Raw genomic sequence first — 17,683 nt, forward strand, 5'->3', positions numbered from 1 at the left:
AAAAAACATTATTACCTCGGTAGATACAAAAAAGCATTTGACAGAATCCAATAATCTTTCATGATAAAAACACTCAAACTAAGAACAGAAGGGAAATGCCTCAACCTAATGAAGGAAATCTATAAAAATTATACAGCTAGCATCATAATTTATGGTGAAAGACTAAATATTTTCCTTCTGGTATCAGGAAGAAGACAAGGATTTCCAGTCTCATCACTGCTACTCAAGACTGTAAAGGAAGTTCAAAATAAGCAATCAGGCAAGAAAATTCAATAAAAGGCATCCAGATAAAAAAGAAAGAAGTAAAACTATTTCTATTTGCAACTGACATGATCTTCTATACAGAAAACACTAGGTATGCATTAAAAACACTATTAGAGCTAATAAACAACTGCAGCGAGGCTGTGGGATACAGGATCAGCATACAAAAACCAGCTGTATGTCTGTGTACCTGCAAAGAACAATCTGAAAATCAAAGAAACTACTGCCAATTACAGCAGGGGTAAGAGAATAAAGTACACAAGTATAAATTTAACAAAAGTGTAAGCTCTATACACCGAAAACTATAAAACATTGTTGACAGAAAGACAAACACCATAAGGTATCACTTATATGTGGAATCTAATGAACAAAATAAACTGACAAGCAAAATAGAATCAGAAGTATGGCTACATGAAACAGACTGACAGCTTATGAGAGAAGAGAGGGGTTGGGGATCTAGAAGAAAACAGGTGCAGAGATTAGCCAAAAAACATATATACCTAACACATAAACAAGGACAATAGTGTGGTGATAGCCAGAGGGAAAGAAGGAAGTAGAATGGCAACGGAAAATGGGGCAATGAGCGCACAGTACAGTGTGCAGATGGTATTTTATTGAGTTGTACACATGAAACCTGTATGGTTTTGTGAACCAATGTCACTCCAATAAATTCAAGTAAAAAAGCTGTTGACAGAAATTTAAGACCCAAATATATGTAAAGATCCTATACACATGCATCAGAAGACTCAATATTAAGTAACAATATTCCTCAAATTGATCTACAGATTCAATACAATCTCTATCAAAATTTCAAATGCTTTTTTTTTTTAAGAAATGGATAAGCTTATCTTTAAATTCATATAAAAATACAAGGAAACCAGAATAGCCAAAGGAATATGAAAAAGAACAAAGTTCTCCAAATTTTAAAAGTTAATACAAACCTTCAGTAATCAAGAAGATAGTACTTCCATAAGGATGAACATACCTATCAATGGAATATAACTGAGAGCTCACAAATAAACCCATGCATTGTACTTACAAACTGAACTGATCTTCGACAAGAATACACAATAAGGGAAGACTAGACTCTTCAATAGTGTTTCTGGGACAACTGGATATCCACATGCAAAGGAATGAAGTTGCACCCTTAACAAAAGACAAAGAAGGCCACATCATAATGAGACAAAGGCCACTTCTTTGTCTCTTGTTATGGCCTTTGTTTTGAAGTCTATTTTGTCTGATATAAGTATTGCTACTCCAGTTTTTTATTTTTTCCTTTCCTTTTGCATGGATTTTTTAGGAAGAGATTGACAGCAATAGTGGGGGACTTTAACACTCCACTGACATCACTGAACAGATCTTCCAGACAAAAAATTAACAGGGAAACAGAGGCCTTAAAAGACACACTAGATCAGATGGATCTAACCAGTATTTATAGAACATTTCATCCCAAAGCACAGAATATGCATTTTTCTCAAATGCACATGGAACATTCTCAAAGATAGAAGACATGTTAGAGCACAAAACAAGTCCATACAAATTCAAAAAGACTGATATAACATGCCAAACATCTTCTCAGATCACAATGGCATGAAGTTAGAAATCAACTATAATAAAGAAAACTCAAAAACACTCAAATACATGCAGGCTAAATAGCATGTTATTAAACAACTAGAGGCCCAGTGCACAATTAAATCACGCGCGCGTAGGGCCCCCTAGGCCTAGCCTGCCATCAGGGCCATGTCCGCCGCCCTATGACGCCTCGCACGCTCCGCGGACGCTGCCGGCACTCCATCCCACCTGCTGCAAGAGGCCTTTTATGATATAGATGAATGGGTTACCAATGAGACCAAGCAAGAAATTAGAAACTTCCTGGAAACAAACAAAAATGAACACACAACCATCCAAAACCTATGAGATACAGCAAAAGCAGTCCTGAGAGGGAAGTTCATAGTACTACAGGCCTTCTCAAGAAACAAGAAAAAGGACTAATAAACTATCTAACACTACAACTAAATAAACTAGAAAAAGAACAGCAAGAAAAGCCCAGAGGAAGTAGAAGGAAATAATAAAGATAAGAGTGGAAATAAATGACAGAGAGTAAAAAAACAGTACAAAAGATCAATAAACCCAAGAGCTGATTCTTTGAGGAAAAGATAAACAAGACTGATGAACCCCTAGCCAGACTCATCAAGAAACAGACAGCCCTGGCTAGTTTGGCTCCGTGGACAGAGCGTCAGCCTGTGGGCTGAAGGGTCCTGGGTTTGATTCTGGTAAAGGGCACATGCCCAGGTTGTGGGCTCGATCCCCAGTATGGGCATGCAGGAGGCAGCTGATCAATGATTCTCTCTCATCACTGATATTTCTATCTCTCTCTCCCCCTCTCTCTCCCTTCCTCTCTGAAATCAATAAAATACATTAAAAAAAAAAAGAAAGAAAGAAACAGAGAGAACCCAAATAAAATCAGAAATAAAAGAGGTGACATAACAACAGACACCACAGAAATACAAAGGATTGTAAACAAATACTATGAACAACTATATGCAAACAAACTGGACAACTTGGGTGAAATGGACAAATTCCTAGAAACATAGAATCTTCCAAAACTCGATCAGGAAGAATCAGAAAACTTGAGTAGGCCACAACTGATGAAACTGAAGCAGTAATTTTAAAACTTCCAGCAAAGAATAGTCCTGGACCAGATGGATTTATAGGTGAATTTTACTAAACATCCAAAGAAAACTAACACCTATGCTCCTCAAACTATTAAAAAAAAACAAAAGGAACACTTCCAAGCTCTTTATACAAAGCCAACATTATCCTAATTGCAAAACCAGATAAAAACACTACAAAGAAAGAAAATTACAGGTCAATATCCCTGATGAACACAGATGCTAAAATCCTCAACAAAATATTAGCAAACTGGATCCAGCAATATATCAAAAAGATCATACACCATGATCAAGTAAGACTTATTCCAGGGATGCAAGGCTGGTACAATATTTGCATATCAATAAATGTGATACATCACATAAACAAATTGAAAGATAAAAACCACATGATCATATCAATAGATGTAGAAAAAGCATTTGACAAAATCCAACACCCTTTTTTGATAAAAACTCTCAGTAAAATGGGAATAGAGGGATCATACCTCAACATAATAAAGGCTATATATAACAAACCTACAACCAACATAATACTCAGTGGGAAAAAACTAAAAGCGTTTCCCATAGGAAGAGGGACATGACAAGGATGTCCACATTCACCACTCTTATTCAACACTAGAGGCCCAATGTATGAGGGACCTCTTGGGATGTCGGACTGCCGGTTTCAGCCAGATCCCTGCAGGCCAGGCCAAGGGACCCCACCAGTGCAAGGATCCGCACACAGGGCCTCTACTATGCATATAAGATCTTTGGTTAATCACTTCTGTCCTCCTCCTTCCCCCTCCCCTCTGAGATTCATCAGTCTGTTCCATGTTTCCATGCCTGTGTGTTGAGCGTCTGCCCCCGGTGGTCAGTGCACGTCATAGCTACTGGTCGAACGGTTAGACAGTCGCTTAGGCTTAGATGGATGGATGGATAGATAGATAGATAGATAGATAGATAGATAGATAGATAGATAGATAGATAGTACTGGAAGTCCTAGCCATCAAATAAGAAGAGATAAAAGGCATCCAAATTGGAAAGGAGAAAGTAAAACTGTCATTATTCACAGATGACATGATATTGGTACATAGAAAACCCTAAAGACTCTACCAAAAAACTACTAGACTTAATAAATGAATTCAGCAAGGTAACAGGATACAAAAATCAACATCCAGTAATCCCACTTCTAGGAATATATCCCAAAAAATCAGAAACACCAATAAAAAAGAATATATGCACCCCTGTTCATAGCAGCATAATTTACAATAGCTAAGATTTGGAAACAGCCTAAGTGCCCATCAGCAGATGAGTGGATAAAAAACCTGTGGTATATCTACACAATGGAATACTATGCTGCTATAAAAAAGAAGGAATTCTTACCATTTGCAGCAGCATGGATGGAACTGGAGAGCATTATGCTAAGTGAAATAAGCCAGGCAGTGAAAGAGAAATACCACATAATCTCACTCATTTATGGATAATAAAGGACATTATAACCCGATGAATAAAAAGATAGATACAAAGGCTGAGAAGCATTGAACAGACTGTCAAATTACAGCAGGAAGGCTGGGAAGTGTTGGGGGGGGGGGGGGAGTGTAAGAGATCAACCAAAGGACTTGTGTGCATGCATATAAGCATAACCAATGGACACAAGACAATGGGGGGGGGGGGGGGGTGAAAGCATGTGCCGGGGAGTAGAGGAGGCCAGGGGAAGGTCGATGGGGAAAAAAAGGAGACATATGTACTACTATTTGTAATACTTTAAACAATAAAGAAAAAAAAAAGACAGTGTATTTTATAATTCCATTTATACACAAAGCTCAGAATAAGCAAATCTACAAAGAAAGTAATTTAGTGGTTGTTTAGTGTGGAGGAGGTAAGGTGGAAAGTGACAACTAATGGATAAAGGACTTGCTTTGAGAATGACAAAAATGTTCTAAAATTGGATTTTGGTAATAGGTCCACAACCCTGTGGACAATAAAAAACATTAAATTATACTTTCAATGACTGAACTGTATGGCATGTGAATTATATAACAATAAAACTCTTTAAAAATAGGAAAGAGCCTGGCCGGTGTGGCTCAGCAGTTGAGCATCGACCCAGGAACCAAGAGGCTTCTGGTTCGATTCCCAGGAAGGGCACATGCCTGGGTTTCAGGCTCATCCCCAGTAGAAGCCATGCAGGAGGAAGCTGACTGATGATGTTCCTCTCTGATCGACAATTCTATCTCTCTCCTTCTGCCTTCCTCTCTCTCTAAAAATCAATAAAAACATACTTATAAAAAAATAGAAAAATAATTTGTATAATTTCTGATAAGTAATTGAAACAATGTTAAGAAATATTTAAAATGCTTCCTCTAATGCTTTAAGAGTAGCAGCTCCATTAACCTACATAGACTTCATCAGTGAACAAGTTTATAAAATAAATCAAGAGAATACCAAGTTCTTTCCAAAGCAGAAACAAACACTTCCAGCTGTAAAGTTAAAAGATAGTTAAATAAACATTAAGTGATTGCAAATCCTATAAAATACCAACAGAATGCATAAAAATTTGAGGACAAAAATTAATGAAAAGGGAGGAGAGAGAAAAGGGCATGGGAAAATAAATATCATGTCAGAACAAATCTGCACCTTATCAGTTTATAATATACAATAGCCTCCAAAAATTGAGACCTCACAGATTAAAGTACTGTAAATTTATGCTTTGCAGTGCCGACCACCCATAAGAAATAATTTTGACTAGTTGTGTTAAGTAAATTTAAATCAAAATGACTAAAGCAACACCCATAATTCATCTGGTACATAAATAACCTCAAAATATATAAAATTAGCCTAGCGCAATCATTAATGGTCAATGTGAAATTCCCTATTTATAAATTTAAGTTCTAGTTATAAATTTAAGTTCTTAGATATCAATCAAGAGAAAAACGCATGCCCAATATTTTCACCCTACCTCAACATTCTATACACACACCTACAATCCAATAATTAAAATCAATATTTATTTTACTGTTTTCAAATCCCCATTCCAGCTTGACATTATGAATTGGTGGGAATAATGTACGTTCACAGGGTTGAGTGGGACAGACATGGACACAGCCCTGTGGAAAGAAACTTGGCAATATTCAATGAAGCTGAAGAAAAGCCACACCTCAGGAGACATTCCACTTCTAGGCAATACACACTGGAAAAAGTGCTCCTCAAAGTGCCAGGCCTTGAACTGATTTTTACTAGCCCATGACAAGATAAACATAGGGATTGAGAGTAGGTGTTTAGAGAGTTCTACAGCAATTTGACAGAGAAATTTTATTTTTTTAAAAATCAGAGCTTGTATTTAGTCTTTTTTATTTCTAGTATTCAATTTTATTATATTTTACAGGGACAGATCCAAAGACAGAGAAACAGCAATCAGATTATTAAGCCCCAGAGGGAAAGTAGGGGAGGGTGGAGGTAAGGGGATACATGCATATAAGCCAAACCAATGGACATGTACAACAGGGGATGAGAGCATGAGGTGGGGGGGGCGGATGGGGGTTAATGGGGGGGGGGGGGCAATGAGGACACATTTGTAATTCCTTAACTAATAAAGAATTTAAAGATTTAAAAAAAAAAGTTTTTCTCTACAATATTAGAACCAATAAATAAATACTAGTTCCAAAGAAGTACTGTACTGCCTTAAGATACAAAAACACTTGTACAATTTTTTCAAAGTGAAAAAAACGTAAATGCCCAGCAAGTAAAAAATGGGTTAAACAATAAAGAGAAACAATCTAATATGCATGACCCAACATGGATAAATCTAAAAAAAAAAACACTGACATGATTCCACACAAAATCACACAATATAGAGGAACACACACACACGGGCATAGTAAAAGCACAACAATCATGCGCAGAAATTGTAACAGCAAATTCAAAACAGGACTACCTCTAGGGAATGATGGAAAGGGGAAACCAGGAGTTAACTATTTATAATGCAGTCTTTAAAAAAGATGTTACAAATAAGACAAAAATATTAACATCTGACAAAGATAGATGGAGGATGTTGGACATATTCTCTAAAACTGTATGTTAGAAATATTTCTTTTAAAAACATCAAAAATTAAAATAAAAGTGATAAAAAATTTACAGTAACTGCTACAAAGGAAAATAATAACAATGTGACCAGAATAAAGCAACAAGATACCTAATTAAGATTGGGAAATCATGGAAGAAGATTTCTCTAAGAAAGTGACATTTAAATTCAGAATCTGTAAGGATTAGCCAGAGTGAAGGAGATGTCCAGACAGGAAGAACAAAAAGTGCAAAGCTCCTAGTACCAAATGTAAGGTGTGCAGAGCTGTGTGAACTCTGTGAGCTGATGAGCCATAACAAGAAGCATGCACATTGTGGCTGAAGCTATTAAAGAATTCTAAGCACAAAAGTGATGTGACACAATTGGTGTTTTAGAAAAATCCCTTCGGCAGCTTGCTTTGTAAAGATTGGAAGGGGTAAAAATGTCAAAAGGTATATAACAGTCCTTTTTAGATCAGATAAAGGTCATTAAAAAGATTGGTAGAGATTATTTAAGGTCAGTTTGAAACTGAACCCTGAATTTACTAGTTCCCACAATAGTGCAGAATCAACCATTAATTACTTAAGTTTACAGAGTCTATAATATGAAAACAAACCATCAGTTGAGAAGAAAAGCTACTCCCGGCAGAGAAATTATTGTTGTTGTTATTCCTCACCAAGGGATATTTTTCCACTGATTTTTAGAGAGTGGAAGAGAGAGGGAAAGACAGAGAGAAACAGCAATGAGAGAAACACATCAATTGGTTGCCTCCTGCACACTCCCCGACCAGGGCCCAGGCCTGGGAGGAGCCTACAACCAAGGTACAAGATTTGACTGGAATTGAACCTGGAACCCTATGGTCCGCAGGCCGATACTCTATCCACTAAGTCAAATTGGCTAGGGCCGTGGTGGGCAAACTGCCGCTTGTGAGCCACATGCAGCTCTTTGGCCCCTTGAGTGTGGCTCTTCCTAAGCCTTAAAAGTACCCTAATTAAGTTAATAACAATGTACCTACCTATATAGTTTAAGTTTAAAAAATTTGGCTCTCAAAAGAAATTTCAATCGTTCTACTGTTGATATTTGGCTCTGCTGACTAATGAGTTTGCCGACCACTGGCAGGGCCCGGCAGAGAAATTTAATTAAAGAAATCACCCTCACCTGGCCAACGTGGCTCAGTGGTTGAGCATCAACCTAAGAATGAGGGGGGGGGGGGGGGGTTTGATTCCACTCAGGGTCCATGCCCAGGTTTTGGGCTCAATCCCCAGAGGGGGTGCACAGGAGGCAGCCAATCAATGATTATCTCATCATTGATGTTTCTATCTCTCTCTCCCTCTCCTTTCCTCTCTGAAATCAATAAAAATATATTTTAAAAAAAGGTATCACCCTCATAAAGGCAATGTTATGTCATAAAGAAGTTCCCTAAACAATATCCTTCTGTAAATTTAAAATGTTTCTTAATCCTGTTTCCATCACATCTCTTAATACTACTTAACATAATAGTATTAAGTATTCACACTGTAATTTCTAGAATAGCCACTGAAATAACAGAATAAAAAAGGTTGAAAGGACCAGTTCAAAAGTAGGTAAGATAAAAGAAACAAATGGGAAAATAAAATTCACAAAATAAGATGAATTATTTAAACTTGAACACATCAATAATTATTGTACATTAAATGTAAATGGACTAAATGCTCCTCTGAGTTGGCACATACCAGATAGGGAGATCTGGGAGTGACTTGGCAGGTCCTGAACTGGGATTTCTAATGACCTTTGTACCTTCTTCCTCTGTCAGGGTCAGGCTTTTGGCCAGTGCACCCAGCAGAAGGGTATGAGCCTATATGAGACCCACCATTGGAGTGTGAAGAGCTAGCTGTGTGTCCAGGGCTAAACCTATTGCCAAAAGTGTGGTTACATACTGGGAGCACTGAGCAAATTTAAGTAAATATAAAGGTGTGGCAAAAGTAGGTTTACAACTGAAAATAATACAATCCTATCTATATATATAAAAGCCTAAGTGACCTAACGACCAGTCAACAGGTGGCAATGACACGCACTGACCACCAGGGGGCAGATGCTCGATGCAGGAGCTGCCCCCTAGTAGTCAGTGTGCTACCACAGCCAACCTCCCGAGGCCAGCTGGCCCTGATTGGCAACGATAGGGCTAGCTAGCCAAACTCCCACAGTCCCTCCCCCTGGCTGGCCAAACAACCTCCCACGCTCCCTCCCCCCAGCTGGCCAGCCCCATGGCACCTATCGGGGCTGCCGGCCAACCTCCTGTGGCCCCAATCGGCCCCAATCGCCGGCCAGGCTGAGGGACCCCACCCATGCACAAATTCCTATATAATAAAAGCCTAATATGCAAATCGGCCAAATGGCAGAACAACTGGTCGCTATGGTGCGCACTGACCACCAGGGGGCAGACACTCAATTCAGGAGCTGCCCTCAGCCCACAGGTCCCAAGCCAGCCAAGGCAAGCGTGAGTGGGTGCCCCCTCCCCAGATCGCCCCACCGGTCGCCCCGTAGAGGGAGGCGACCGGCAGTGGGGAGGCGGGACCAGCAAATGGCACCAGGCCAGCCAAGGAGGGTGCCAGCGGGGGTCCCCCGATCACTCCACCGGGTGCCCCACAGATTGACCCTGATCGCCAGCCAGGCCTAGGGACCCTACGCGTGCACAAATTTTGTGCACCGGGCCTCTAGTAATTAATAAATGATAATACAAGAATAAGCTCTGTGTTTCCCATACTCACAACTATAAACCTACTTTTGCCCCAACCTGGACTAAGGATAATGAAAGCCAGGTTTCTCACTGTTGGAGGAGAGAATTACAAATATGGAAAAAATAAAATCTGTAATAAACCCTGTAGTTTTGGAATAGACTTAGAGGTACAGGTATAAATTCATGATTTTAGATAGGTAGATAGATAGATAGATAGATAGATAGGAAGGAAAGAGGGAGGAGAATATTGTAGTACATTAGGTAAAACTATAAAGAAAAATAAGTAAATATAAAAAATTTTTTCAAGATATTAATTACCATTGGTGGAGAAAGAGAACATAGGGATGAGATAAGGAGGAACACACAGAAGTTAAGAATATTGCTAACACTCTATTTCCTAAGATAGATGAAGTTCATTTATTATTATTGTGTTATTGTTATTCCTAACATGCATTTTGCATATCAGTGTGATCTCAACATGGCAACTCAAGAGCCTAAACTTTTTTTTTTTTTTTTAATATTTTATTGATTTTTTACAGTGAGGAAGGAAGAGAGATAGAGAGTTAGAAACATCGATGAGAGAGATACATCGATCAGCTGCCTCCTGCACATCTCCCACTGGGGATGTGCCCGCAACCCAGGTTCATGCCCTTGACCGGAATCGAACCTGGGACCTTTCAGTCCGCAGGCCGACGCTCTATCCACTGAGCCAAACCAGTTTCGGCAAGAGCCTAAACTTTAAAGTCTAAACCTAACAATCTACTTATATTAGAAATTCCACTATTTTCACTAATTTTCTTGTGTGAGTCAGGTAGAGTGTGTCATTTTGGTTTATTTGCTTTAAATAAACAGTGTTCAACTATGACTACTTATTCCAATACAGACATACTTGGTTCCTCAAAGAAAAACCTCTTCATAAATATTCATCATTTTAAGCTCACCAAATATAACTTAACCCTAAAGAAAAATAACATTTTTTTAAATGGTCATCTTTTCACCAAATAAGAACTCAATGAAATATGACTACTGAAGCAATAACTAAAACCCTAAGAAGTGTTGCTATCACACCTATATAGGCTGGTACCTGAAGGTCGTTAAGGATGGGTTGAGCCATAAAAGAAAAACAACATAAAATAAACTTCTTTAGACTTTTATCTAAACAAAACAAAGGTCCTTTTTTTTTTTTTTTACTTTCTCCTGACTATATATTATAAGTTATATAAGAATAAAATGAGTACTTTAACTTACCATTCCACTGGAATTATTTATTCCATTCATATTAATTTTGGTTACAAATCTAACTGATGGAGGAGCTTCTGGGTATTTAGGTCCACATTCTACTTTCAGGCTATATATTCTGTTTTCATAATTTGTCTGGAAGGCAAAAAAATAATAAAAATAATGTTCAAGTGCTAATAAAGAGGAAAAGTACTTGATATTATTGGGTATGTGATCAAGAATTTACTTTTCTACATTCATTTAACCTATTGGTAGAATAAACTGCACCAAGTATATTTAAAAGTAGAGAAAAAGCAGAGATTTTATAAAATAATTCTATACAGTTATATCAAAATGATCAGAACTAACTTTTTGTGATACAGGCAATGCCTATAATAAAATTAGAGCAAAAAAACAAACCACTTAAATTCAGGTTTTACTAAAAAGTTTACATTGTGGAGGAGAGACTACCTGACTATGTCATGCACATATAAAAGTTCCCATTTGTCCCGGTCAATTCTGTTTATTCCTATTGTTCTAGTATTAATATTAATAGTGCTTCTTTTCATCCTCAAAAGAATCTGGTTGGACAATAAATTATATGGTTATCCCACTTATAGGGCAATCAGTAACTTGTAGCAAAAGGAAAAAACACTATATTATAGCATATTACAGCAAGAAAACAGTATTTCATGCCTCATTAGTTAGAGCAAACTTTGTTTCCACATCATTTTAAAATACCGGTTCTTAATTGAGACATTTAACATAACCATACTATAAAAAAGCCATTTTAAAGCTACCAGACGTAATGGTTCTAGATTATTCCTGGCTGATATTTCATACCTATAATTAACTCTTATTTGTCTTTATGACTTGTTCACTTAGTTAACTAATTGGTATACAATTAAGATATAAAAGTGAAAAATAAGTAAAAGAGACAAATGTAATGCCTGTTGGTTTCTACAATAAACCTGGGGGAGAAGGGAGCAGCTAACCATCCGTCTACAGATTTCACTTACCAAAACTTCCTTTCCTTTCCCTTAAGTAAAAGATACTCCCAAGTGGAGGTCAGATCTTGGATATTAAGCTACTGTAGTTTAAAAAGGATGCAACATTCTTGTATATATGGTAAATACACTTCCATATTTTACAAAAGAAACAGCTGTATAAAACTCATCGGAGAGAACCAAGATGGCGGCATAAGGTATAAACCTGTACGTGCCTCCTCCCACAACAACATTAAAATTACAACTATAAGACAAAGCAGCTATCATCCAGAACCACGGGAAAGCTGGCCAAGTGGAAGTTCTACAACTAGAAGGAAAGAAAACAGCGCATTGAGACCGGGTAGGAGGGGCAGAGGTGCCAAGAACAGAGGTACAGAAGCGCACGCGAAAACTGGGCTGCACCTGGGTGCGCGGCTTTTTTCAATCGGAAGGGGATACAAGCTCTTGAATGCACTGAACTCACTTATGGCAAGACTCTGGGGTCCCAGACTCCTATGGGGAGAAACTGGACTGTCTTGCAGCGGGTTGGAAAGCGAGGGTGGCTTTCTCGCAGTGCTGCTCGCAGGGATCATTGTGGCTTTGGGGGCGCGGGACTCGGGGACGCAGAGGGACTGGGGCACGCAGAGGCGCAGAGTCACGGAGACACTGACGACAGCCATTGCTGTTTGCTCTGCCCTGGTGATCTTTGGGACCCCGCCCTACTCAATTTACATCCCCATCCAAGCTGTGCTCAGTGGCGCAAAGGAACCACTGCGCTTTTGCAGCCAAACATAACAAACTGCAGCTGGGTCAGCGAGCTCCAAAATTTCCAAACCCCAAACAAAGAGGAGAAATTTGCTGATATCGCTGTAGCTCCTGCTGGGTGGACTCACACAGTGGTTGACTTGGAGATCCAGGAGCCAGGGTACCCCTGGCCAGATACCAGATTTCAACTCCTCACACCCATTAGGGACACACTCAAGAAGCAGACTCAGTGAACACCAAAGCCTCACTGAAGCAAGTCCTACCCCATAAGGGTGTCTCCAGCACAGCAGTTCTTCCACTGTAGACACAGAGGGTCCTCGCAGTCAGCCAAAAATGCGGAGACAAAGAAACATGTCACAAATGAAAGAAATGGAGGAAAACAAACTGATGGAGGACATACAGTTCAAAACCACAGTTATAAGGCTTACTCAAGAACCTTCTACGAACCTCCGAGGAACTTAGTGAGACCTTCAAGGATCTTAATGAGAATACCAAAAAAATGGAAAAGGACCAGTCAGAAATTAAACATACACTGACTGAAATTTAAAATATTATACAGAGATCCAACAGCAGACTAGAGAATCCCAAGAATCAAGTGTAAGATTTGAAATACGAAGAAGCAAAAAACACCCATCCAGAAAAGCAAAAAGCAAAAAGAATCCAAAAATATGAAGATAGTGTAAGGAGCCTCTGGGACAACTTCAAACGTACCAACATCCGAATTATCGGGGTGCCAGAAGAAGAGAGAGAACAAGACACTGAAAGCCTATTAGAAGAAATCATGACAGAAAACTTCCCCTACCTGTTGAAAGAAATAGGCTTACAAGTCCAGGAAGCGCAGAGAACCCCAAATAAGAAGAATCCAAAGAGGACCACACCAAGACACATCATAATTAAAATGCCAAGGGCAAAAGACAAAGAGAGAATATTAAAAGCAGCAAGAGAAAAAGTCAGTTACCTACAAGGGAGTACCCATACGACTGTCAGCTGATTTCTCAACAGAAACTATGCAGGCCAGAAGGGAGTGGCAAGAAATATTCAAAGTGATGAATAGCAAGAACCTACAACCAAGATTACTCTACCCAGCAAAACTATCATGTAGAATTGAAGGTCAGATAAAGACCTTCACAGACAAGAAAAAGCTAAAAGAGTTCATCACCACCAAACCAGGATGATATGAAATGCTGAAGGATATTCTTTAAGAAGAGGAGGAAGAAGAAAAGGGTAAAGAAAAAAATTATGGACAACAAAGTGACAACAAATAAATATCTATCAACAAGTGAACCTAAAAATTAAGTCAGAATAAACTGGTGAATATAATAGAATCAGGGGCATAGAAAGGGAGTGGACTGACAATTCTTGGGGGGAAGGAGGTGTGGGGGTGCAAGAAGAGACTGGACAAAAATCTTACACCTATGGATGAAGACAGTGGCAGGGGGTAAGGGCATGGGGTGGGTGGGAACCAGGTAGAGGGGAGATATGGGGGAAAAAAAGAGGAACATCTGTAATAATCTGAACAATAAAGATTCATTAATAATAATAAAAAAAACTCATTGCAGTTTAATGGTAAATATATTAATATGACTAGCACTTTTGATATGTATACAAATGACCAGATAGATCTCAAGGAAATCATCTAGTCTATGGTTCTCCAATCTGGATGCACATCCGCCTCTCTAAAAACTTGCATTTTAAAAATAATGATAATAATAATAGCCACACACACACACACACACCCCCTGCAAATTCAAAATGTTAAAGATACTCAAGGTATATGGAAACAACCAGAACTCTCATACTGCTGGGTGTCAAAAATCATAACCATTTTGTAAACAAGTTGGCATTTTCTTATAAAGATAAGCATACACCTATCCTATGAGTTAGCAATTCCATATCTAGGCATTTTAACCAAGAGAAATGAAGACAACGATATGTTTACAGAAAGACGTGTAAAGGATGCTCACAGTAGTTTTATTTGTAATAGCCAGAAAGTAGATAAAATCCAAACACCCATGAATAGGAGAACTGATAAACATACTATGGTATATCAATAAAGTAAAACAGTACTCAGTAATAAAAAAAACAAAACACTACTCCTACATGGAACAACACAGATGACTCTCTGAGACATTACTATACCAAGTCAAAAGAAGCAAACTGGTAAGTGAACACACTGCATGATTTCACTTATACCAAGTTCTACAACAGTCAAAACTACTCTAGGCGCACAAAGCAGGGTGGGGATGAGGATGAGAAGGGACACAGAGAACTTTCTGAGGTAATAGAATTGTTCTCTATCTCGATAAGCATGTGGGTAACAAGGTACATTTATCAAAACTAATGGTATACATTTTACTATATGTACATTACACCTCAAATTTTTTTTTAAATCAAAAAACTATTAATCTAATTCAGTGCTCAGAGTAAACATCATACTAACTTTTGATACCTTGGGCTAATTTTTCTTTTCAATTAATTTCTTTTAAATTAACAACCAAATCTTTCTATTATCTAACAAAAGAATGAAATAAAACAGAGGAGAGTAATAAAAGGAACTAATAATTATTAAGAATGCCTGGCAGGCATGGCTCAGTGACTGAGCATCCATCTATGATCCAGGAGGTCATGGTTCGATTCCCAGTCAGAGCCCAGGTTGCTGGCTCAATCCCCAGTGGAGGGGGTGCAGGAGGCAGTCAATCAATGATTCTTTCTCCTCATTAATATTTCTCTCTCTCCCTCTCTGAAATCAATAAAAATATTTTTTTTAAAAAAGAATGTACTATAGTCAGATACTCTATTGTCTATTAATTCATTAATTCATATCCAAAAGATGGATATAGTACTTCCATTTACATATAAAGAAACATACATATAAGGAAAAGTAAACTTCTAAAGCTAAAAAATATTGCTTCAGAAAACTGACACACAAATATATCGAAAAACAAAGTTGCTAATCATATAAATCCAGATACTGGAGTAACACACACACAAAAAACAAACAAACAAAAAAACAAAACAGTAATCTTAAGCAGTAGCAACAAACAAACAAACAAAAAAAACAGCTGACCAAGTTACAGTATGTTGAGGTAAGAATTTTCCTATTACCCTGGCTGAATGTGGATAGCTAAAGCTGCGGACAAAATTGCTCTAAATATGGCACCTTCTAAACAGAAAACTAAGATGAGACACCAATCTCAGCAGGTTTTATTAAATGGCAAATGAGTGCTGTGACCACTCACCTTCACCCAGTCCCAAGTGCCCCAGTGAGGGAGATAACTTGAAAGAGGAGGCAAGGCAGAACATCACTGTGTGGTGAAGAGTCTGGCTTAGGAGGAGTACGGTGCCATTGCAAGGTCCTCCCCTCCACCCTCTTCCTGCCACCAAAGAGTGAGAGGGTGCTCACAGACTAACTGAAAGGAGAGGACTCACTGGACAAGAAGCCTGGCCTGGCAGCCAGCAGCACTGGTCTATGTGCCCCCCGCTTGCTGAGCAGGCTCTACCCTCCCCACAGCTAGAAAAGTGTGTGCCCTCCCTCCCCACACTGGGCACAGCCTAGACATGGGGTTTCCTGCAGTCCTATGACACCAACTTGGAGAGTCCTGCCGGTGGCCACAGAGATCAGGCAGCTGATCCTCCACATTTGCTACCTGTGCTTTGAAACAGCCCACAAAAATGGTTGAGGAACTTATACATAAGCTCCAAAACATTCTTCAAGTTTAAAGTTCACTGGAGGTAGTGGCTCAGTGGATGGAGCGTCAGCTCACAGACTGAAGAGGCCCGAGTTCCATTCCAGTCAAGGGCACATACCTCAGCTGTAGGCGCGATCCCCAGCCCCAGTGGGGGTGCATGTGGGAAGCAACCAATCAATGTGTCGTCTCTCTCACATCGATGTTACCCTCTTCCAGTCTCTCCCCTTCCCTGCCACTCTCTCTAAAAATCAATGGAAAAATATCCTCAGGTGAGGATAAACAGACAAAAAATTTTTTTGAAATTTATACTCCATCAAGTTCAGACCATCTCAAACTATTCAATTAAGCAACTCTTTTTTTTTTTACCAGACAGACCATGGTAATAATGTTCACAGGCAGTGAAAATCAAAGTTTTCATTATAAATACCAAGTTATAAAACACATAAAAAATTCTAATCACCAGTATTATATTTCCTTCTTCATAAGTCTTATGGAAAAAATGGGGGGAGGGGGCATTTGTTAGTTTAGTAGTATATATAAATTTTGCAAAAGAATACCAGAAAATATAAAACATTCATTAATTAATTCTTTAAATTTAACATTGCTAATTACCTGATCCGGTTTTCTTTTACAATAATCAACAGGAAATTTAAATTCTACCCAACAGGAAAATACGTGAAATGTTCAGTTAACAAGGTAGCAAACACTATACAAAACCAGAGTGAGGAAAAAAAACTTCAAATTTGTGTTTTTTTCAGCAAGTCAAAACATTATACAATACATATTTCAAAGATTCACTGCAGGGAGTGCAATAAATAGGACCTTTGAGTAAGAAACGCAAAGTAGAAAAAAAATTCCCAAACTGAAAATATTTTGAGTAAAAATAAAACTTCACAAACTTTAGAAAGACCTAAGAATAAAAAACAATGGGCCTGCTTCCAACATCGCAAGAAAATATTCAAGAATCACAGACTTTTCAATATATTCTATAAATGAAGAAACTGAGGCCTACACATTTACATGGCAAGTCAAATATCACAAAGCAAATAGCAACGTGCTCTCAAAAGAAACCAATTTAGAAATTATTGGTTACACACAGTGAGTTAGTAATATATTATGTCAAAACACAGTGTTTGCTCTTCCCAAATAACCCCTCCATTTCCTCACCTTTTCTCCTCTCTATCTGGAATGTTCTCCATCCCCATCACCACCTTCTGAAATCCTACTAGTCAGTTCTTTAAGGCTCATTCCAAAGGCAACTTCCTCCACTGTTCAGCCTTCCTCAATTATTCCAGCTAGAAGAAACATATTCTAAAGTCCCATAGTGATCTTTCTCTGCCATA

At 38.4% G+C, this 17,683-nt stretch overlaps 1 protein-coding gene across 7 annotated transcripts in view; it reads right to left on the bottom strand.

Moving 5' to 3' along the window:
- Positions 1–17,683, bottom strand: part of UBE2V2 (ubiquitin conjugating enzyme E2 V2) — a 62,077-nt gene that overhangs the window by 6,692 nt on the left and 37,702 nt on the right. For 5 of the 7 annotated variants that reach the window (XM_036338715.1, XM_036338717.1, XM_036338713.1 and 2 more), the window contains one exon: positions 10,931–11,056. In XM_036338715.1, coding sequence (XP_036194608.1) covers positions 10,931–11,056 — 126 coding nt within the window. Of the gene's footprint in view, positions 1–1,281; positions 1,408–10,930; positions 11,057–17,507; positions 17,636–17,683 lie in introns of those variants that run through there. The other 2 variants (XR_004972554.1, XM_036338716.1) reach the window with 2 other exon arrangements.

Source organism: Myotis myotis, unplaced genomic scaffold (genome assembly GCF_014108235.1).
Source record: "Myotis myotis isolate mMyoMyo1 unplaced genomic scaffold, mMyoMyo1.p scaffold_m19_p_16, whole genome shotgun sequence".
NCBI lineage: Eukaryota > Metazoa > Chordata > Mammalia > Chiroptera > Vespertilionidae > Myotis > Myotis myotis.